This window comes from Martes martes (assembly GCF_963455335.1).
Source record: "Martes martes genome assembly, chromosome: 12".
Classification (NCBI taxonomy): Eukaryota; Metazoa; Chordata; class Mammalia; order Carnivora; family Mustelidae; genus Martes; species Martes martes.
The window spans coordinates 96262894-96286194 of record NC_137900.1 but is presented as its reverse complement, the minus strand read 5'-3'; the positions used below and the strand labels follow the sequence as shown (position 1 = coordinate 96286194).

The following is a 23301-nucleotide window of genomic DNA, read 5'->3' as shown; positions in this document are numbered from 1 at the left end:
ACACTTTGCGGTTTTTTCTCCTGTTAATCTGTCTCATGTCAATTTTATTCTTAGTCCCACGGTAAGAACTTCGGGACAAGGGAACATTCTTCCTCTGCTTCAGTGGAATACAGAGCATGACACATAATCTAACTGTATTAGAAACATATGGGGGGAAAGACCCTCACCGTAGATTGCATGACAAAATGTGCTGACTTAAGTAACTTTGGAAATGAATGGAATCTTTAAAGAAAAATGTACTGTACGTACACAGTGGACTCTATTTGATAAAGTTCTTTCCCTGAAGAGTGGTAGCTGTCAGTTCCGAAGACACCACATCCGTAATCTGGAACAGAGCAAGAGTTAAATCAATGGCAGGTGGGGAGGTTTGTCCCTGTTAGAGTAGGAAGTTACAGATCAGCAAAGGGAGAAGATCACAATCTCCATGTGGTGATAGACCAGGTTGGAGACATCAATGTCAACTCATCTTTAGCTGGATACGGACACAGACAGTTGCACATAGAAATCTTTATGACTGAGTGCTGTGAAATGTGTAAACCTAGTGATTCACAGACCTGTACCCCTGGGGATAAAAATACATTATATGTTTATTAAAATAAAAAAAATTTAAAAAAAAGAAATCTTTACGATTAGGTGTGTCAGCATAGGTGGGAATACATGCACTTGTTGCCTCGCATTGTCCACTGAGCACATTTAGCTCCCACGTGTAAGACTTTAATACCATCCTCTACTAACCAGGGCTCCTTGAAATTGCTGACACTAGAACCGAGACAGGAAGTATAGGAGCCAGGATAATCTGGAAGTGTCAGAAAGTAAGGAAGTCTCGGGAAAAGAGCCACAGAGACGGAATGATGTCAACGGAAAACAGGAGCCAATGGAAAGTGCTCCCAATCACCAAAGCAGGAATGAGCCAGAGACCAAACACTGTAGTGCTGGAGCATGACCTACCCTGGTGTCCATACTGGTAAAAATAAATGATTCTTTAAAGATTTCATTTATTGATTTGAAAGAGAGAAAGTGCATGAGCAGAGGGGAGAGGCAGAGGGAGAGGGAGAAGCAGACTCCCCGCTGAGCAGGGAGCCTGACCTGGGGCTCTATCCCAGGACCCTGAGGTAATGACCTAAGCCGAAGCAGCCACTCAACTGAGCCACCTAGGTGCCCCAGAATAAATGACTTTTTAAAAAAGAAACCAAAGGCCCAAAATGGAGTCACTTATATCAAGAGACCCAAGCCAGCAAACCGGGACTTACTATCTGACCTAAGTGCAGTTCCACACATCCTCACCTCGCGTAAACTTCAGCCAGTCAACCTGGAAAATGAACTGAATGGCCCCTTCTGTTCCCCTTAGGAAGGGGACATTGTCGAAAATAGTGCATCCTTTTCTAGTAATTTCTTTTTTTCGATCCCCTCTGTGCTTTTAAATACCTTCCCTTCCCTGCAGCTGAAAGGGGCCCCTTTCTTTTAGCTGAATGAGATGCTGCCTATTTCACGAATTGTTCAACGAAGCCAATGGGATTGGGATCTTTTAAATTACCTGGTTGCATTTTTATTAACAAATTACAAACAATTCCAAATAATGGATATAGACACTCAACCATTCATCAAGGAAATGGAGTTAATTCCCCTCTCCTAAAGTGTGGGCTCAGAGCAGTGTCTTCCTGCTCATGGCAAAGGGTCACTTCACAGTGGGGAAACCTGACCAGCATTGCCTCAGCCAGGTGACCATTAACACGGACAGTGGTAAGCGTTCCCTTGTCATAAAGTGAGGACAAAGCACTTTACCTCCCTGATCTGCTTCCTCAAAACCCATAACCCCAGTCTAATCATGAGGAAAACAAGTAAATCTGAGAAACTGTCACGGCCAAGAAGAGCCTAAAGAGACATGATGGGTACATGTCACGTGGTGCCCAGCATGGGATCCTGGCGCAAGAAAGATAGAACGGAGGGAACCTAAATAAAACACAGACTTTAGCTAAAAATAACATATCAATATTTGTTCATTAATTGTGAAAATTTTATAGAAAACTAGAAAAAGAGGAGAAATTAGGAGCAGCTGTGTGGCTCAGTCAGTTAAACATCTGCTTCTCCCTGTTAAGCCTGCTTCTCCCTCTCCCCCCTGCTTCCCCTGCTTGTACTCTCTCTCTCTCTCTCTCTCTCTCTCTCTATCAAATACATAAATAAAATCTTTTTTTAAAAAAAGGAGTAGAAATTAAAGGTCCAATAAGAGAAACCTATTGCATCGGACAGAAAGCCTAGAGGAAATGTGTAATTTCCTAATAAGAATGCACATTAACAAAATGGACCCTAAAATAAGGAAAAAACAAGCAGATCACTTAACCATCCAGGGGCCTCTTGCTCCTGCTGGTTCTCCCCTCATTGTTCTGGGGTTTTCCTCTCCGGGGACAGAGAAGGAACAGGGACAGAACTGTTCCGCAGATCTCCCCTAAGATCTGACCCCACCTTCTTGTCTCCCCCCAGCTATGGCCCACCCTGTGAGGACACCGTGCATGGGAAGTCTCAGGGATTGTCAACCCTGATGTGTCACCTAGCACTCTGGATGGCAAGGGACTGGACATATTTACTGAAGTAAAATAAATATTTCAAATGGTAGAAATACATTAACACTTGCAAGAAACAAGAGTGGGTCTAGATCTGGCAGGCCCAAGGGCTCACACTCTCACAGTGTGAGCTGGACCCTCTCCAACCCTCCATCCTGCTAAGTGCTCTGGGGAGGGGCCGTTCACAGGCACAGTCTCTCTCACTGCATCCGGGGCCTCCCGCAACTCCAGGCTGACACTCACTCACCATCCATTCTACTGGGAAGGGTTTCTCTTTCCCCTGGGTTCCATGAAGTCATGGATTTAAGTGTCTTTGGCCTGGCTTGGGTCACAGCTCATCCTTGAAGCCGTCAGAGCACCCAGAGGACAGAGCATGGGGCTGGGTAGACTTGGATCATGTGTCCATCTTTGAGGTGGGTGGAATGGGGCGTCTGCCCTCTGGAACTGTTCGGGTGCGAGGCAGGCGAGAGGTGGTTCGCAAAGGGAAGCTGAGATGCTTGACTTGGACGTGAGAGCGGATGCTGGGCGGGAAAAGCAGCAGATTCCGCATCGCTGGTGGGCGACGGCACGGCTGTGGCATCTGAAGCCCAGGGAAGGAAGGGGCCCACTTAGGTTCAGGGGCTGCAGCCGCCCATCCAGGGCTCTTCCTGTCCTCCCACGATGGCAAGATGCTCTTCTAACTGCTGAAAAAACAACTTTGCTGTTGGTAGGAAACTCAAGGCTCCTGCCCTGGGCACTGGGTCCTCCTATCTCAGAGACTGGAAGGCACACAGACCTCACTTGTGTCCTCGGGAGGAGGGAAGCCTGGGAGTCACCCCTGCCCCCCCCCACATTAATCACCCAACCCCAGAGAACACACTGGCTCATTTCCAGTCTCTTCCCTCTCCTTTACAAAGCGCAGACACCAAATATGAGCATGGTCAGGAAATTATTGCTCAGTGAAGTCATGGGAGGCTCAAGGGTCATTCCACACCTAGAATCCACACGTGGTACACCTTCTGGAGGCCACAGTCCCTGAATCATGCATGTGGCTCTCTGAAACCACATAGTCTCAGTGAGAAAACTGCTCGCTGGGAGACACGGTTACTCCCATAACCTTGATTCTAACAGATATGCACGTCCAAGGTTTACATACGTATCGGGAAGCCAAAGGACAGGAGAGACGGTGCTGGACAGCTGTTGTGGCCAGGGCCGCATCCAACACTTGGAAGGTTAAGAGACTGAGGAAGGACGCGCTTGTCTCAACCACGCAGATGTTGGGAATGGAAACATCCTGTGGGGCTGTGTACACTGTCCATGGACTTAACACATTCCAGGAGCACAGTCAGCTCAGTAACCGGCCCTAGGGGTTGTCAAGACCATGCCTGGCCTGAACTGGAGGACCACAGATGCCTCCTGAGATGGTGAGAGGCCAAGGGCTGTCCTGTCCACTGTTCACTATTGATCACTTGGATGGGACGGAGGATCTAGCCAGGGCCAGGAGAGCCCCACCAGCCTGCAAGGAGACTGCACATGGGGGCGGGTAGGCCACTGCAGTCAGTCCTGTATCAATCCATACGTGTTTCCTCAGTGCCCTCGTGGTGCTGGAACTTGCGGCTGCCCAGGCCGAGTGTGGCCAGTGGCACCCTTCCCAGGTGGGAGGGAGGAAGAGCTGTGTATGACCTCTGAGGCCCTCTACAGCTCTTGACTGGGCTTGAGCTGGATCTGAAACAGTCACTGATGAGCTATTTCACTTTTCTGTTAAAGCCCAGTTGTGAAAGGCCAAAAACCAATGTTCCAACTCACCTCTGACTCACGTGTGACCCTGGGTGAGTCCTGTCCATCCTGGAGGCGTGGGGAGGTGGACGGGGGGAAGAAAGCTGATTACACTTAAATCTAACCCAGACCACGGCCCCGATCCAGACACTGATCCTGACCCCAACCCATGACCGTCACCCCAACCCCACACTTGCATCATGAACAGACCCAAAAACGTTTTAGAGGGTTCTTTTCTCCAGAGCTCCTCAGCTGTGCACTCCCGCCCCGCGTGCCCGTGGAGGCAGTCCAGCCTCCTGAGGACACATGGGTTGCTGACTCCCACACCCCCTGCAGACATCACCCAGCAGCACGGTGGGGTCTGATTTGATTTTTTGCTAAGTTTTATTTTAATCCAAGGACTTTGATTCATACAAAATGTCATTGTAGAAACAATAGCAGAATCCAAAGTCTGGGTGATCAACATTACTCAGGCAGCAAACTCATCAATCACAGGGTTGTTTTAAAGCAGGTCCCCGTTGTGTTGCATGGTTGGGACTTCTTTTTGGGTTTTTTTTAACACTGTTCTTAAATATAAAGTTCTGCAACAAACCTTTGATTTATATCAAATATAATTAAAAATTAACAAATGAGTACATTGTATCAAAAAGTACGAAGATATACATTTCATGCACATACTTGTATATATGTATATATGTATATATTTTACATGCACACATAACTTATTCAAACTACAGCCACTGCTTGACTGGTCCAGATGCAGACAACTGGTTAATGCATTTCAAATTTGGCAACTCACTATGAGATCTCAGTGGAAACATATGATAGCTGAGAAGAGACGATACAGAAACAAAACCCAAAGTCAGGAAAACAAGACACAGTATCTCCTCCCCCACTCCCTGCAGTGTTCACCAATTCCAGTGTCTAGAAGAATCCAGACAAACTGGTGAGGCTGTGCGGGGCTACAACAGTGACTCTCCACCCACCACGGCCTCGGAAGCAGCTGCGGTTCTGCACAGAAGGACACATTCAAAATAACACGGGCCGGGGATGAAACATGAGTATCGAAATACACATCCTCCGGCTTCGCGACAGGAGCGCAGCGATCTCACGCAGGCTGAGACTCCATCCCAGCTGTCCTTCCCTTGCAGTAAGATACTCTGTGATCTTAAAGTTTCAGAGTGTTGTGCCTTCCGGGAAGGAAATTCTATAAAATGGTTTGGTCACAATCGTGCTGAAACCCTAGAACAGGTGGTGGTCTGATGGGATTTAGTTCTACTGAACGTGTGTCTTTTGTTGCATAGCCCTATGGGTTAGCGACACCCACTCACTGGGACACACCTCCACACAGAGAAACGCACACACACATCACAGGCCAAGTTTCTTTAAGGTGAGTCATGGGGTGACAGCCAATGGGAACACTCAAATGATCCAGCAAAGCGATCATCTGACGTTTCCAAACACGGAGGGCGCACCAAAATCTAACCATCTAAGTACTCCTTTCGTCCACGAAACAAAGGGTCTCCCGGCATTTCACCCACAGCCTCCTAACTCCGGTGTTTCCCTTTTGAGAGCGGCCGTGAGGTTGGATTTCTCTTTCGCTTTCTGCTTTCCCATGTCTTGTGCCACAAACAGCGCCGGGCTTCGCGTGCCTCCCACCCGAGCCACAGTCTCGAAGCTTCTCCTTGCCGCGTCACTTCCTCCGAGTTTGGGCCTCATTCATTCGGGGCGTCCCAAGTGCCGCATCTGCTCAGACACAGACCCTCCCTCCTGCCCCCACCTCTCCCTCTTCCCAGTACCTCTCCCTCTCTCTGGCCTTCTCTGAAAAGAAACTCACGACAACAGACATCATGCCCCCTTTGGCAGGCATCCCGTCCCTGAGATTCAGATGTGCAACAGACCGAAAACACCCCACACGAGGACATGCTCCACGCTGCTGTGTGGCTTCCCAGGAAGCCCTTTCACTCGTGGGAGGAAAACGGGGAAATGGTCGCTTCGCTTCCAACTACAGCCGTCCCACCGGATGTTACACGAGTGTTCTCCACTGACACCAGCCTTGTACCTGGTCGATATCTGGAACTGGGAACGGTTCCAAGGGTTCACCCACGCTTCACACAGGCTTCACGTCACCGCCCCCAGGAGCCTGGCACGAGAGGGCTCGGAAGTCAGGCACTTGGTCGAGAGCAGCAGGGGCCAGGGGAGCTGGGGGACCACCCAGGCTGGACGCAAGAGCGTCTCCTCACACAAGACACACACACACACACACCAAAGAGCTGAGAGCTTCCTACAGGTTGGATTTTTTTAAGCAGTATTACTATTTCCTTCCCCAGTTTTCTGTTTTTCTCTTTTTTCTAGATCAAGTATATGGAATTGACAAAAGAGGGAAGGGTATTGTGATTAAAAACCAAAACCTACAGCCAGGATGTTTTCCAGATTTGGTCCCTGTCAGGGTTGACAGCATCTGGAAGAGGACAGAGTGTGTGTCTTTCTGGTGTCCATTTGTGGTTTCAGGTACAAAGAGCCACGCCGGACGTGTCTGTATTTGTGGGCGCTGACAAGAATGATGGAGCCACGGCCCAGGCTCCCAAGGCTCCTGCCGTGGACCGTCAACTCTGTCTGGTCTGGCCAGGCGTTCAAACGTGCCAGGCTCCCCTGTACCACAGACTTGGGTAAAGGATGGCCTCCACGAGATCCAGACCTCCTCAGAACGGCTCCAGACACACACCCCAGATGCTGGGATCCATCACACAGGATTCAGACCGGCAGCGTCCTACTCAGCACATGCAGCCACTTCCCGTGTAGGGTCTGTGGTATGAGACCCAGGCAGGCAGCATACCAGCGGACAGAGAGAGCCACATCCCTCTCTGAAAGGGCTTTAGGACTTGGTCCAGTGTGAAAGAGGAGGTGGGGTGGGGGGAGCAGCGGGGCCTCCCCCCAGCTGGCCCCAAAGGCAGGGCCCCTCCTCCCAGGGGCTCCTGCCCCCACCTCAGTGCCCCTGAGCGTCCCCAGGAGCCCAGCGTGGATGATAAAACTCATCGACGGAACGCGGCCGCTGCGCAGGTGCGTGGCGTGGACGGCACAGCTAGCACCAGTGGTCTTGGTCGGGGTGGTGGTAGCTGTGCCGGGCCCGGCCGCCCGAGCTGAGTCCCAGAGTGCAGTGGTAGCCGTTGGGCACGCGGCGGAGGGGGTGGGACTGGGAGGTCAGAGAGGACACGTAGGAAGTCCGGGAGGAGCGGCCTGAGTTGGTGGCCACAGCCTCCTCGAAGGTAAGCGTGTCCTCAGGCTGGGTGCGGGCTGTGTCCTCACTGTCCAGACGCTGCCCCAGGTAAGGGTCAGAGCCGATCCTGGAGCCGGCGGCCAGGGGCTGGCTGAGGGGGTCTCTCTGGAGCAGAGCGTTGTGTTCGGAAAGGCCACGACTAAGCCGGCCTGGGGAGAAGGTGGGGAGGCTGGTCTGTGCCCCACCGAAGTGGACAGGCGAAGAGTTGGCCGTCTTGTAGGTGACACTGGGACGGGGGGTCAGCGGAGTCTGGGGCAGCTGCCTCCGCCCGCCACGGCCAGGGGTGCTAGCACCGGATGTCGACAACAAGGGGCTCCCGTTCACTGAACCACCACCCTACAAGAAAGCAGAACAGAGCAAAAAAAGAAAAAAATGAAAGTACCAGACCAGAGGCCAATGCAGGAGAGAACCACCGGGGGGAGGGGCAGTCAGGCATGGAGAGAGGCAGGCACCCTAGGAGGGAGACTGGTAGGGTGTGTGGTGGGGGGAGATGTAGCTGGAAACAATGGGTGACAAAGGGACAGGCACAGCTCAGGGAGAGGCGAGACCAGAGGCCAGTCCAGGGCAGTTGGGCCGGGAGGCCTGGGCTGGTGGGGGAGTACAGACACGGGCCAGGGAACCAGGGCATGAAGGAGGATTCGGAACATGGTGGGGAGGGAGAGTCTTGTAAGGAGGGGCAGCGAGGGGGTCCTGTCTTACCGGTCTCGGGGGTCCTGGCTCCTGCCCAGCTGTTGGTGATGTGGGGTGGCTGCTGAGAGAGGGTTTGGGATGCGAGGGCTCACGGCCCCCAAAGCGGTCACAGGAGTAGAAGCGCTGCTTCTCCGAGGAAGAGGAAGAAGGCTGCCTCCGCTCCTGGGACCGGCCCCGCTCCTGTCTGCGCTCCCGCCGGCAGCCCGTGGGTCCCTCTCCCGGGGGGGGGCCTGGCCCTGCAGCACTGCTGGGTGCTGGCCGGGAAAAGGGGAAGTCAGCACAGAGAGCCAGGTGGGGAGACGGGCCCCCAGCCCAGACCTGGTCCCCATGACTCGCAGGAGGACCCAGGGTAAGAGCTGAGGGGGGCGGGTGGTCCTGCCTGGTCCCCCAGACCTGCGACTCACCACCCCCTACTCAGGACTGCTTGTACGGTCGAGGTACAGAAAGGAAGAGGGTCTCAGACCCCTGCCCCAGGCCCTGGACATCTGAGGGGCCCCTGCACGCACCACCATCTGTGTCTGCAGACAGGCTGGGCCCCTTCTCCAGGGACTTCTGCTTCCTGTCCCTACGGCGATGGCAGCGGTGGTGGTGGTGGGGCGCGGGCTGGCTGGCCGGGGCGCGGTCCAGGGCAGCGTTGCAGAGATGAGCCACATGAGGGCGCTGGGGCGCCAGTGTGGAGATGGACCGCTTCATGGGGCTGGCGCTGGGGGCCGGCTGTGGGGGGGGCTCACGCTCTGAGAGAGGGGTCTGGGGTTCCAGAACCACCAGGCCCCTCCCCCTCCCTGGAAAGCTCTTCCCCACCCAGGTCCACTCTTTCTCCCAGGGCACACTGCACAAGCCGCTGTCCATCTCTGCCTCCGTGTCCCGGGAGGACGGGGAGGACGCCAGGAAGAGGGAGGCTGGGGCCGGGCTAGGAGAACACTGAGGGGTGCTGCGTGTGATGGCTCTGCTGGGCCAGGGCCACGGGGCCGCTGCTCTGAGCTGAAATCAGGACCCGTGGAAATGGGCCCTCCACGTGGAGCAGACCCACGGCTTCCACTCGGTGTCCTCCAGCCGGCCGCCCCGCTGGCCAGGGTCAGTGGGGAAGAGGGCAGGAGCCACCAGCAGTGGGACACAGAGACAAGTTTAGAGGATGACGTCATTTTGAACGTGCAGAGCCAGGATCCACAAAAGGAGGTAGGGATGGGGCCAGCCCCAGGCCGGCGCTGAAGGTCTCAGGCCGCAGGCCATGCTCTTCTATAGCCCCTCACCTTCCCAGCAAGGGCAAGCGGGGCCCCCGACCCAGCCTCAGGTCTGCAGGCCCCTCTCCGAGTCCTTGTGAAGGGGCACGCAGCCCGCTTGCCCCTGAGCATCCCTGCATCCCCGAAGGAACAGGGACGGAGCCGGCGGCTCCTGCACACCCGGAGAAGGGACAGGGCAGACCATCCGCAGAGCTGTGACCGGGCAAAGGGAGGACCAAGGTGTGAGGCACCTTATGCACTGGGGGGAAGGTGGGTGCACTGGGGTGGGACAGGTATGTCCTAGAGAGAGGGAAAGGCTGGGTCAGGCACACTGGGCCACAGTAACCCAAACAGAGGCTGACCACAGGTGGGTGCTGGAGACCCCTGGCAGGCCTCAGAGGACTCCGGCTGTTCCTCGAGTCCATCATGGAGTCCGAGGCGTCCCCAACAGGGCCGACAGCGTCCAGGCTGCCATAAGGTGGGGACCCTTCACGTGGGACACAAGCCCCCCCCAAGCCAGGTTTCCTCAGCCCCACTCCCCCACCCTCCCATGACCCTGACCCTCCCAGACCACCCACCTGAGTCTCTGCAGCCAGGCGGGGCATGGAGGCCGCTCGTCCCTGGCTCTCCAGACCGGGCTGGGGTTCCCCATCAGGACCTCTCAGGGCCACGCTCTGCATCTGGACATCCACGGCCTGGGCACAGAGCGGCCCACAGTCAGGGCAGCCCCGACTCCACTCTCACCTTCTCCCCCTCCCCGGCGGCTCCCTGCCACGTTCCTGCCATCTCCCACCGTCCCTGCCTCACCCCCACCCCTATGTTGCCCGCCATCCCCAGCCTGACTCCCCAGCCCCAGGAACCCGCACCGGTTTTCCCGGCTGCACCACTGGGATCTCTGTGGAGTGGCCACGCTCCAGGGGTGTCCTTGCCTCACTGGGTACCTCCTGGGTCCGCTGAGTGCCCCAGGAAACAGACTCCTTGATGCCGCTCTCTTGGGTTTGTCTGTAGAGCAGAGACGATTGTCCTGTTGGCTCAGAGGTCTGTGGGCCCCAGAATGTCCACCGAGGACCTGGCCCCAGCCTGCCAGGAAGCTACGCTGGCCCTTCCACTCGGGCTCAGGAGCAGCCCCGCGGCGTGAGGCCCTCCCGTGCAGGCCCTCAAACGGCCACAGGGCAAGGGGTGTGGACCCAGCGCCAGGCTCGGAGCAGACGGCCAGAGAAGGCCCCGGAGAGGAGTCCGAGGGAGGGCCGGGCCCAGGGAGCAGCTTCCTCAGCCCTAAACACGGCCTCCTGTGTATAGCCGGAGCAGGGACGGTTCTCAGCAAGGATGAGACCACACGTGTACGACGTGCACAGTGCCCAGTACGGACATCCTGTCTATGCTTGTGCCCAGCGAGCCCTGGCTGCCGAGTTACGGGCAGTTAAGGGCTCAGCAGTGCAAGACCCACAACCAGGCTTCAAAGAAGGGCATCCAACCGCGGGCCGACGAGAGCACGGCGGGAGCCCTAAGCGTGCCAGCCACGCCCGGTCTGCTCTCGGGCCCCGCCCCTCAGCCCCTGCGGCAGGAGGCCGAGCAGAAGCCCCTCCCTTGGCGCTCAGCCAGCGGTCCGTTTGCGCCCATGGGGTGCGAGCGGACACGGGACCCCGCTGGCCCCGGGGGGTGGCTAGAGGAGCCCGCTGCACCACCCCTCGGCGACACACGGCACAGGACGGGTCACTGCTCTCCCACAGCACTTGGTTTGGGTGGTTCATGCCCAAGAATTATTGTGGCAAGGGTTAGAGGACAGGCGAGAAGGATGTCACCAGTTTGCGTACCAGATACAGCTGCTTCAGAAAGCGTGACCCGAGTGGGCATCTGAGGGGAAAGGCGTCTTAGAGGGGGTCAGAAGACTGGACACACACACGCCGTCAACAGAATGCGGTGGGGATTGAGGTGGAAACCAATAATTTCTCAACGGGCAGGGAGGGAGCAGAGGCAGAGGCCCCTGCCCGGGAAGGCAAATGGGCACACACACTGGGAGGGGACAGTCTAAAGCCGCTGACCTCAGTACCATCAGAGGCACCCGTGTCGCGGTGGGGAATGAGCTCTGGGGACCAGCACAGACGGCTCCAGCAGCCGGCCTGGACCAGCTTCCAGGCACCACGCACGGGGAGCCATCTGGGCGGAGGTGGGCACGGGGTAGACAGTGGAGCCCGTCTCCCAAAGTGGCGATGGGACCTGAAGGCTCCGTGCCCTGTGGCCATGCCTGCAGAGAGCCCCCCTGGGAGGTGCCGGCACCAGGAGTCCCCCCTCCTCCCAGCACCACGCCCCCTGGCCAGGCACTCACATGGCCCCGCCGTTGCTGAGGGAGGCAGAGCTCTTCTGCCGAAGGAAAACCCGGGCTCCTCGGAGCACCGCGGGCTGTGTCTGCTCCAGCGTAGCCTTCAGAGGGTGGAACAGGGACACAGGGCCCATCTGCAGAAGGATGCAGAGAAGAGGAAGAGCTCTAAGGGCAGAGACGGGGGCGCCAGGCAGCTGCCGTGTCCCCGCCGCGTGGGCTGGTGCTCCTCCGGCCCTGCCCCACCCCTACACAGGAGGGAGGCAGCCTGGCCTGGAAGTGACATCTTCCTCCCAGCCTGGCCTGGAAGTGACATCAGCAAAGTCATTTCACTTCTTGGAGCTTCGGCTTCCTCACCTACAAAATCTGGGGACTGCATCCACTTAGAAATGGTAAAAATATTTCATCTCATCAACTTGGATTGACGGGCAGAGGCCGCATGAGCCCCAGATTGAGCAGAATTCTGAGATTTCAGGGCTTGGTGGGGGGCAGGGCATGGGTGGGGGTCTGCAACAGACAGGGGAACGGGGGGCTGTGGTGTGGGTGGGCATCAGATAGTTCCCATTCCAAGAGGGAATGTCCCTGCAAGCTCTGACCACCAGGCAACTTTCTAGACAAGAGAGTCTACATGTGGTCACTGATGCTTTGGCTACGTGAGGAAGTTGTTCTCTTTGAAGGGCGACATCAGGGAGACGAAGTCAGAGTCATGAGTGGAAGCAATCATGGCCTTGGACCCACCAGTTTGAATCTCTCTGCTCCCTGCCTGTGTGCAGGATAAGCCAGTTCTCCTCACACCTCCCCAAACAACCTCGAGTGTTCTTCAAACTTCTTTCTTCTACCACTTAAAAAAGTGGTATCTCCAGGGAACATGTTCTCAGCCCCTTGTCTACTGCTCCCGAACACTAGCTCTCCAAGTCAGGGGACCCCAGGACCAGCAAGAGACCAGCCATTGGAAAGCAGACAGGCTGCAAGGAGTCTCTGACTTTGGGGGCGGAGAGGTGAAGCCACAGTCAGGACCTCCCGTCCTCCTTCTCCTGCCGTGCGATCCCCAGGAGGACGTGCGTTCCCTCTGCTGTCGAGACGGCTGACGGGTGTCAGAGCCTGAGGTGTACTTCTTGGGAACCCTGAAACCCGGTACCTGGGACAGGCCTCCCGTGGCCTGGTGAATCTGATCTCTGGTGGTCTTGTTCTGTTTGTAGAAGTCGAATATCATCAGAGCTGCGTACACTTTTCCCACTGTCATCTCATCGGCTGGGAGGAGAGAAAACAGGGGATGCAGTATAGCGGAGGAAGGTGGGGCGGGACGAGGGAAGAGCCCCCACCACGAGGAACCCCGGACACGCTCAGGAAAGGGCACAGGGCTTGGCCAAAGTTGCGCGGTCCGCACGTGGTGTCTGTGGACACGGGGCACGCGCTCCCTGGGGCTGTACCGGCTCTCCACGGGGCTCTGCGTCTCCTCCCAGTGAAGTGGAGGTGCGGTTTAGTCGTTAAGCCCTCGCCTCTACAGGAGTCTCCCTGCTGCTCTCTGGGTCTTTTTAAGTACACCCCCCTCCGGGAACGTGGGGGACTGCGGCCCACAGAATAAAGCCCAGGTGATCCCCTCCCACAGTCCCTATGCGCCCACTCGTAAGACCATTCTCCCGCAGGTAGAATCTAAGTCTAGACTATCAATGAGGTCACCCTGGCCCAGGGGTCCCGGCACTGCCTCTGGGCGGGACACGGAATGGGGTGAGCAAGGGGGTTTCTTGCCCTCGCTTACGTTTATGGGGCGGCACCAGTAAGTCCAGGGTCTTCTGGGGCAGACTGGCCCACACGGAGGAGATCTCCTTCCTCAACTCGGCATCACACTGGTGCTGCTTGGTGCCGGCTGGGGCGGGACAGGGTGTGGAGGGGAAGAGAGATGTCAGCAGCCGTCGCATAGCCCCCTTGGGGAGCGGGCAGGGAGAGGTGTGGTGTAGAGGGAAATGGGGCAAGGACAGTGCTAGGAGAGAGGGCGGAGCAGGAAGAAGCGAGGCCAGGGTGGCCATCAAAGCGCCCCTGAGGGGCTCCTGTCTGGAGACAGAGGCCTGCGTGCATGGGCCCTGGGAGTGGAGAAGGTCACGGTGGCAGTCCAGCCCTTCAAAACTATCGAGTGAACACCCACCCGTGCCAGGTACTGTTCTAGGTGATGGAACAAAAGCAAAGCAGCTGCCTTTGTGGCACGACGTGGCTTAACAAAGTGGCAGTAAGTTAAAAATCTAGGGTGTTGGGTGCAGAAGCCAAGTGGGAGGGAAGAGAAATACCGGGAGGGCTGCTGCGTTGGACAGGGTGGTCAGGAGAGGTGTCGTGTGTGCACGACCCCGCAGGCAGAAAGGGACCAGGGTGTGTCACACAATGAGCCAGGACAGCAAGGCTCACTGAGCAGGGCATGGGGGTTCGGCGTTGCAAGGAGCAGATGCTGAGATGGGACGCAGCAGAGGGATAAAATACTGATTTATCTTTTTTTAGCATCAGGGTTGGTGTGGTGTGCGTATAGTGACACTCACCCTTTTCAGCTACCCCGTTCTGTGAACTGCGATAAACCCACGAAGCCACCCCCACAATCGAGACGTGGAACCGCGGCCGAAGCCCCTCCACGCTCCCTCGGGAACTGACCCTTGGTCTTCTCCTCCCCTCCCCTCCCCTCCCACCCCCTCCCCGTGTGTTTTTTGTCCCGGTCTATGTGGCCTTCTCCAGAATGCAAAGAACATCACAGGGTGTCTCGGTTTGGGGGACTTCCCCACTCAGCCCAGTGCATTTGAGACTCATCTGTGTTGGCGAACGTGTCGGTAGTGTGTTTCTTTTGATAGCGGAGGACTATCTTACTGTATGGACAGACCACAATTTGCTTATCCATTCACCAGTTGTAAACACTTGAGTTGCTTACATTTGGAGGTGATTATGAAATAAAGCTGTGAACCTCTGCATCTATGTTTTTGTAAAGATGTATGTTTTCTTTCCTTCCCACTTAGGAGTAGGATGGCTGGGCCAAACCGTAAGGAACTGCCAAACTAGGGTGACAAGAATTCCATATTACGCATTCTCACCAGGACTTAATACTGTCCTTTTAAAAAGTATTTTAACCATATTAATAACCACATAGTGCTACCTTCTCGTGGCTTCACTTTGGATTTCTCTAATGACTAACGGTACTGAGCAGCTCTGGAGCTGTACTTGCCTTCCATACATACATCTCGGTGACACGTCCGTTCAAACCCTGTGCCCATTTTTATCAGGTTGTGTATTTTCTTATTACTGAGTTGTGGGAGACCTTTACCTATTCTGGAAACTGATCCTATATCAGATCTATGTTTCAAAAATATTTTCACCATTGCTTTAGCTTGTCTTTTCATTTTCTTAAATGTAAAGCAAAAGTTTTTTACATTGATGAAGTTCAATTATCAACTTTTCTTTGATGGCTCATGCTTTTTGTCTTAAAAAATCTTTCCCAAACTCAAAATTGCCAAAATTTCTCTCCTGTGTTTCTTTCTAGAGGTTTTATAATTTCACATTTTACATTATGTCTATGGTCATTTTCAAGTTAATTTTGGTAGGAGGTGGAAGGTGTGTGCTATGGGCTGCACTGTGCACTAACCCTGTTCACCTGTTGAGACCTGAACTCTCACTGGGACTGTATAAGGTTGAGAAGGAGGTAATTAGGGGAAATGAGGTCAGAAGCGGGGGGGGGGGGTGGCGCTGACCTACAGAGTTAGTGTCCTTATGGGAAGAGACACCAGAAAATTCGTTCACTCTCTGTACCCACTCAAGGAAAGACCATGTGAGCACATGGTGAGAAGGTGACCACCCTACAAACCCGGAGAGCAGGCCTGGGGATGAACCCTACCTTCCTGGCACCTTGATTCGGACTTTCAGCCTCTAGACTGTGAGGAATAAATTTCTGTGTTCAAGCCACTCACTTACGGTATTTTGTTATTGGCAGCCCAAGCAGACTAAGATAGTAAAGGTCAAGATTTTTCCCTTTTGGGGGAACATAGCTGTCTAAATTTTTCCAGCACCGTTTGTTGAAAAAATTATCCTTTCTCCATTAATTGCCTTTACAACTTCATCAAACACCCACTGGCTGCGTAAGTGTGCGTCTTCTTTGTGTTTCACCGACCCACGTCTCTGCAACTGACTTGCTTTATAGGTAGTCTCTGATTCATGTGGAGTAAGTTTTCCAGCTTTGTTCTTTTTTCAAAATTGTTTCTCAAGTTCTTTTGCTTTTCTACAAACATTTTAGAATTTGTTTGTACATTTCTATCTAAAAACCTGTTGGGATTTGGGTTGGGTTAACATTTATTCTACTGATCGGTGTGGGAAGAGCTGACATCATGGCGACACGGAGTCTTCCCGTCCAAGAAGACGATGCAGTACTTGATGCAGTCAGGTCTTCTTTGATTCTTTCAGCCTGTGCTTTGAAATTGGCAGCATACAAATCTCACATATATACTTTGTAGAGTTATCCAGCAACGCAGAAGTATTCCATGGTTTTGGTGCGATTTTAATGGAACTTTTTCCCATTCAGTTAATTGCTAATATGTAGAAATACATTTGCTTCTTGCACATTGACCTTGTATCCTGTAGCCTTGCTATACTTGTGTATTGTTTTAGTAACTTCTTTTAAAGGCTTAAAACAGTAGAAATTTGTTATCTCAGTTCTAGAGGCCAGAAGCTCAAAATCAAGGTGTCAGCATGACGGTGCCTCCTCCATATGCTCTAGTGAAGAATTCTTCCTTGCCTGTTCCCAGATGTTGGTGGCTCCCAGCCATCCTTGGCATTCCTTGTTTTATAGATACCTCCATTTTACTCACCTTTTCTTAGAGCCTTTCAGATTTTCTCCATAGATAATCATGCCAGTTGTAAATACAGACGGCTTTATTTCTTCCTTTCCAACTGGTATGCTTCCTATTCCTTTTTCTTTTTTTTTTTTTTTAAGATTTTTTATTTGTTTATTTGTCAGAGAGAGAGAGAGAGAGAGAGCGCGTGAGCAGAGGCAGACAGAGTGGCAGGCAGAGACAGAGGGAGAAACAGGCTCCCTGCGGAGCAAGGAGCCCGATGTGGGACTCGATCCCAGCACGCTGGGATCATGACCTGAGCTGACGGCAGCCGCTCAACCAACTGAGCCACCCAGGCATCCCTCCTATTCCTTTTTCTTAACTTATTACAATGGCTAGGTCCTAAAGTAAGATGTTGAACAGGAATGATGACAGTAGACATCCTTCCTTTTGTTTTTGATCTTAGGGAAAAAGTTTTTCTTCCCTGTCATTCGCTGAAGGTTTTTCACAGATATCCTTGGTCAGATTGAAGGGGCTTCCTTAGTTACTATGCTATGCAGAATTTTTAAAATCATGAATAGATACTTAATTTTTGTGAAATGCTTTTTCTGCATCTATTGAGATGATCATATAGTTTCACTTCTTTGATACAGTAAATTATATCGATTGATTTTTAAACTTGAACTCAACTTGCATTCTTGGGATAAACCCTATTTTTGTCATCAAGTAAATAGAAATATATATATCCAGATTCAGCCTGAGAAAACTGTGTTGAATATTTTTGTGCCTACAGTCACGTGGGATAGTGATCTACAATTTTCTTTTCTTATAATGTCTTTGTCTCATCTTGGTATCAGAGTAATGTTAGCATTATACGGTAAGTTGAAAAATATGCTCTTTTTTTCTATTTTCTGGAAGAGTTTATATAGAACAGGTATTATTTCCTCCTTAAATGTTTGGCCGACTTCACCTATGGAGCTAACGAGGCCATGGATTTTCTTGTTGGAAGTCTTTTAACTATAATTTAATTTCTTTACTAAATATAGTGCTACTCAGATTATCTCTTCTTTTTTTTAACCCACTCAGGTTATCCATGCTTGAATGAGCTTGGTAGTTAGTGTCAAAGAGTTTTCCCATTTCATTTAAGTTACTGACAGAGAGTTGTTCATAAAATTTCCTTGTTATTCATATAATGGCGGCAGGACCTGTAGTGGTGTTCTTTCATTACTTATATTGGTTATTGTTGTCTCCTTTTATCTTGATTAGTCTAGCCAGAGGTTTATTAATGTTATTGGTTCAGTTTCTACCATGATCGTCCTTGCTGGTACGTTGAAGGCAGACAGGAACAGAGGCGGGCCAGCCGGAAGCTATGGCAACAGTCCAGCCAAGACCCAAGAGACAGTGGCTTGGACGGGAGCTGGCAGTGGGAGAGGGCAGAGAAGTGATCATACTCTGGATATTTTGAAGGTAGAGCCAGGAGATATGACGAGGGATCAGATATGGGTCAAAGCTGGGGTAAGGATGAAAAAAAAAAAAGGAGGTAAGAAAGACTCCAAAGGCTTTGGCTTGAGTGACCAGCTGGAAGAAGAGAGTTTCCACTGATGGAGACGGGGAAGACCACGGGGAACACGCGGCGATCGAGTCCGGGCCAGTGAACTTTGGAACACTTCTGGGCCTCCAAGTGGAGACAGTAAATAACTTTTCTCACGTAGCCCCCCCTCACATGAGGATGCAGGTGTGGGGTTCAGGAAGAGGCCTGGACTGAAAACGCGAAGTAGGAGTTCCCGGTGTTTAGAGCGACATGCGGACGGCCCGAGGGGCACAGTGACAGTCGGAGAGTGGGGGCGCGAGAACACACAAGGAGAGACATCAAAGGGATCCAAAAAGAAGGAGGCGACAGCCGAGGAAAGGCTGAGCTGCGGACAGGGGAGAGAAGGAGCGTAGCTCCCGCAGCGCGGCAGTGCAGACCCGCCTGCGGAGTGAACGGGAGACCAGACAGACCCCGCAGGCCAGTCTCTCAAGGAGCCGGTGGCGAGGAAGGGAAGAATAAACATAGGGAAGCCGACAGAGGAAGCAGAAAACCTTTTAAAGACGGGAGAGATCATAACATGTCTGCATGTTGATACAAAGACTCCAACAGGGAGGAAACAAGTGACAGGACAAGAAGCAGGGTGCAGAATTTCTGGCGCGACATCTTTGGGCAGATGATGAGAACGGGACCTAGAGTGCAAGGGGTGGTGGGGTACGGGACTGGCCTTGACTCATCCGCTATAAACAAAATGGCTGAGCTCAAGGTCACGAATGCAGCCTGGAGGGCGGTGTGGGGGCAGGACAGGGCCGATCCCCTCTGGTGGCTCTAATCTCCTCTAAACGTACAGCAGGCGTCACAGGAGGCTGCAGGTGGGGAGGACACACTGGAGGTTTGTACTCTCCTAGACTTGCCACGGGCCATGCGGTCCTGTCAGCTCAGGAGAGGACCTGCCAGGGACTGGGCTCACTTTGGGAGTGGACTGCAGGCACAGAGACTCTCTGCCCTAGAAGGGTGCTCTAGCTCTGGGTAACCTGGACAGGTCGATTAACCTCACTGCACCTCAGCTCCCTCCCATGAAAATGGGATCATTCACAGTGCCCCAGGGCGGCTGTCAGGTGACAAGGTTGGTGCCCGACAGAGGCACCATGGGCACCCGTCCTCGGTCCCCTCCAAACAGACCTCCTCACCCCTCCTCCCTGCACACCCCCCCGAGGGCCGCTCTGGAATGAGACTGCCTGACCCTGGCTCGGTGCCCTCCCCAGATGCTGCCTCGCTCACCTGGGGCCAGCTTGATCTCCAGTGCAGTCCGAATGAGGGCCATCAGCGTGGACGTGAAGTGGACAGTCATGTCCTCGTTGGAGATGGGCATGTTCATGCGAACCAGGCGCTAGGGACAAGGGAAGCAGGTCAGGGCCAGGCTTACCAGGGTCCCTCCACCATGGGACTACAAGGTGCTAGAGGCCCCTAGAGGCTGGGCTTCTCCTGCGGGTGGCTTCTGCAGGTGCCCAGGCCCAAGCAAAGTTGGGTGGCTGGGAGTTTTGCCAGCATTCACACTCACCCTTGGACCCCCACCCTCACCGGAGCTGAGGCTTCAACCGAGCCGCAGACAAACGGACATCCAGGTAAGGACTGTCGCATCGCACCAAGCCAGAAGGCTGGGTCCCTCTGAAAGAACAGGCATGTGCTCAGCCGGAAGGACCGCTGCCCGAGGCTGGAGTAAGGGGCATGTGGCCTGGGCTCAAGAGGGAGGGGTCTGGGCTGCAGAACTGAGGCTGGGGTGCGCTGGGATGGCCCGCAGACGGGTGGGAAGACCCCTGTCCTTACCGCTCTGCCCAGTGTCATCTGTTCCACTGGCAGCCCGGAGCCCTGGACAAAGGGCAGGTTAGCCATGAGCACAGCCCTGAGCTCCGGCTCCCAGTGAGGCCTCCCTCCACCCAGGAAGGCTTCGTCTCTCACCACCCAGCCAGGGGTCCTGGAGGAGGCAGCCAGGACCTTCCAGTCAGAAGGACCCAGAGCCGATGGGACTGCACAGAGCCAACGTGAAGGCTTGTCGGGAGAGGCTCAAGACGACTGCACAGGAGTAAAAGTACTCCGCACCAGACTGGGGGCAGTGTCCTGCTGCTGTGCTCCCTGATTCCCCACCAGGTGAACCGCCCCTTTCCTCTCCTCATTTTCCAAGGACAGAACCGTGGGAGACAGACGTGTGTCCATCCCACAGACCTCCAGGAACAGCCAACAGCTACCCGGAGCCTGAGGCTATGAGAACTTATGTGATGTCCAGGAAGAAAAGTGTCCCTAGTGTGTCTGGAATGGCCTCAGCATGGCAGGTCACCTAGCTGGCCAGCTGGAGCCCTAGGGGAACCGTGACCCACCTGTCTCCTCCCAGCAGTCTCTTGTCCTCTGCCGCAAGACAAGAGCTAGAGACGGGGGCGCAGGGTCCCTCCCTGGGCTCTGCCTGTCCTCTGCCAAGCCCGTACCCTAGGACACAGCAGCCCCTTTGGGGAGGGCCCTCAGCCCTGCCCCCAGTGTCTCGGCCCTAAATCCAATCCTCAGTCTAATAGAGGTTGGGTGGTTGGAGACATGAGCCCAGACTCTGCCCCCCGAATGCTGGCAAAGCCCCACCTGGCACACCCACTCGTGGTCCCAGGACCGCACACATAACCTGTGTGACGCACACCAGGAAAATGGGCTTTCCAGAGCACGGTGTCCCTGTAGACCGGCACCGATGACAGAAGGAGAGGCAGAGGGATTCCTCTCCAGGGGGTCAGGGAGTTGGGCACCAGCGTGGAGGGGCGAGCAGGTGATCACCAAGAAAAGAGAGCTCTGTCCAAGGCACCTTCACCCGAGGCTCTCCTCTGCCTGACCAGGCCCTAGAAGGGCCAGGATTTCGGGAAGCGGCAGCAGGACTAGGCCAGGGCAAACAGACAGGCATCTCTGCCCTAGGCTGAGACCCTCCTGGTCACAGCACTCTGCCCTTCTCCTGCACCCTTCCCAGCTCTCTACGCCCCTCCATTCCCACCCAGCCTGCAGCCGCCCCTGGTCTCTTCGTGACCAGCACCTTGGAACCGGCCAGCACAGCTGGGGAGGGGCCCGAAAGGCTAGCCCATCGGGGCCCTGCATGCCCAGCCCAACCCCAGGTACCAGTTTGGACAGAACTCTCCTTCTTGGGAACAAAGCTACGGCCACGCATGCAGGCCTCCAGGCAGGCACAACGTGCAGGCCAGGCAGGGGAGGGCTGAGGAAGAGAGCAGAGGTGTCCCCCGATGGCTTCAAAGACAACTGCTTAGCTTCCAAAGGCTGTGCTGAGCCAGGGGACAGAGACAGGCCCAGGTTTGGAGCACAGACAGCGTGGACAGAACCAGAGAGGTGAGAGCTCTGCTGGGAGGCTTGCTCAGAGAGAGGGCGGGGGCAGGGAGCCTCCAGACACACGCTGGCTGAGCCACAGGACTCAGGCTGGCTCTGTTTTCTGGGAGCAGCGGGAGCTGCGGGAGGGCTCTCAGTGCTGGGCGGTGCTGGGTGGGGGTGGTTTGCTGGACGGATGGAAGGTGCCTGTACACCAATGGGGGGTGGCTGAGGACACATGGGCAGATGGGAGCAGGCTGTGGGCTGGGCCATGTGACCTCCTAAAGAGGGATGCCAGGAGGTGTCCCTCAGTTTACCCCCTCATTGCAGCTCAGCCTCCTGGGCATTGGAGGGAAGGGGCATGGCACCACCTGAGCCCGAGGCTCTCCTTACCCTGTAGCAGCCCTCCGAAGCCCCAGGAACGACAGCAGGACGCCGCCCCCTGGCTCCCTTTTTCTTCTTAATGCCACAGGGCCTCCTTCCCACTGTGAGGATGCTTCCTCCCCAGGATGACGGCAGCCCAGACCCCGGGAAGTTCTGCACGTGTGGAGCTGGGCGGGGGCTCCTCCTAAGTGCCAGAGGCCCTGCAGAACCCTATCAACCCAGGGTCAGACCCAAAGGGCTGGATACCTCCACCTTCATCAGGCGCTAAAGGGACAGAGAAGCTGAGTGGCATCCCGGGCCCAGAACAAAAGCAGCTTCTGTCAAGAAGGTGGTCTGTCCCGTCATTTCCAGGAAAGAGAAGGAAAGGGAAGAAAGGCAGGGGGAGGCTCCGCCTCTGTCTTCCTGAGCCTCTCAGGGCCTCTCAGGGTGGGCAGACTCGAGGGAACAAGGGACGGCTGCAGAGACACCATCGTGGTATCTGTGTCCCTCTGTCTGGGAAGGTGGAGGACGTGGTTGGAGCAGAGAAAAGGAAGAAACAGTGAGACAGCAGAGCGGCAGACAGACAGACGGATAAGCCCCCAGAGGAGACCGGAGGCCATCCCCAGCACAGCCAGCCTCGGGGTGCAGGGTCGGGGTCTACCTTGTATGCAACTCGAGCAGGGCATTTCTTCCCCAGCCCCAGGGGTGGGGACATGTGTTTCAGCATCTCAAACATGTCATTGTAACTGATGCGCCCACTGGAGACCCGGCCCAGAGAGGCAGAGGCAGGGTGGGGTCCACAGGAAGGGGTGCGGCAGGAGGGGAGGGGGAGGAAGCAGACAAGAAAACAGATCCAGTTAACCAGCGTCAGTTTACATGCCGAGAGTCAAAATACGCAAAATGAGGGACTTTTCTGCTTGACTCGACCCCCTCCTTGCCCCTCCCAGCCTCACCTCCACACTCCAGCCCCACGCAGGGCAGCGGGCAGGGGTGACATCTGAGCTAATGAACATGGAGGGATGAGGAAGGGCTGCATCGGGGCGGCTTTGGGTTGTCAACTTCGGATTTTACACTTTTAGAAACCACAGATAATGCCAAATTGGAAAAGAGCTGTTTCACCATGCCGGGAGAGCTGGTGCCTGACCCAGGAGGCCAGCCTGAGAACCACGGCAGAAACGTCAGCGTCCCTTAATGCTCAATTTGCTTCCAAGTTAGCCTGGAGGCTAGAAAGCGGAGAAAAATCTAAAGCAGGCCAGAAAACTAGAGCGGGAGCCATGTTGTTCTGCAAGGAGCCCGGAGGCTCTCGAGACAAACTGGACGGGTGAGTCCGGCTCCAAGCCCAGAGACGCCCGAGGCCGCCCAGGGCAGGGCTGCTGCTGGGAGTCAGGGCTGGGCAGGAAATGGGAGACAGGGGCAGGTTGGGGGGGGCACGGTGGGCAGCTGGGGTCAGACGTG

The 23301-nt window shown here is 54.7% G+C and overlaps 1 protein-coding gene across 2 annotated transcripts in view; it reads right to left on the bottom strand.

Annotated features, from left to right (window-relative positions):
• Nucleotides 1-7395: 7395 nt before the first annotated feature.
• Nucleotides 7396-23301, bottom strand: part of CACNA1B (calcium voltage-gated channel subunit alpha1 B) — a gene marked incomplete at both ends in the record, with an annotated part of 175908 nt that continues 160002 nt past the window's right edge. For both annotated transcript variants that reach the window (XM_080820781.1, XM_080820780.1), the window contains 10 exons: nt 7396-7926; nt 8290-8534; nt 8787-8994; nt 10079-10195; nt 10367-10502; nt 11827-11954; nt 12956-13068; nt 13577-13684; nt 19420-19528; nt 22508-22604. In XM_080820781.1, the coding sequence (XP_080676907.1) occupies nt 7396-7926; nt 8290-8534; nt 8787-8994; nt 10079-10195; nt 10367-10502; nt 11827-11954; nt 12956-13068; nt 13577-13684; nt 19420-19528; nt 22508-22604 (1792 nt within the window). The remainder of the gene's footprint in view (nt 7927-8289; nt 8535-8786; nt 8995-10078; nt 10196-10366; nt 10503-11826; nt 11955-12955; nt 13069-13576; nt 13685-19419; nt 19529-22507; nt 22605-23301) is intronic.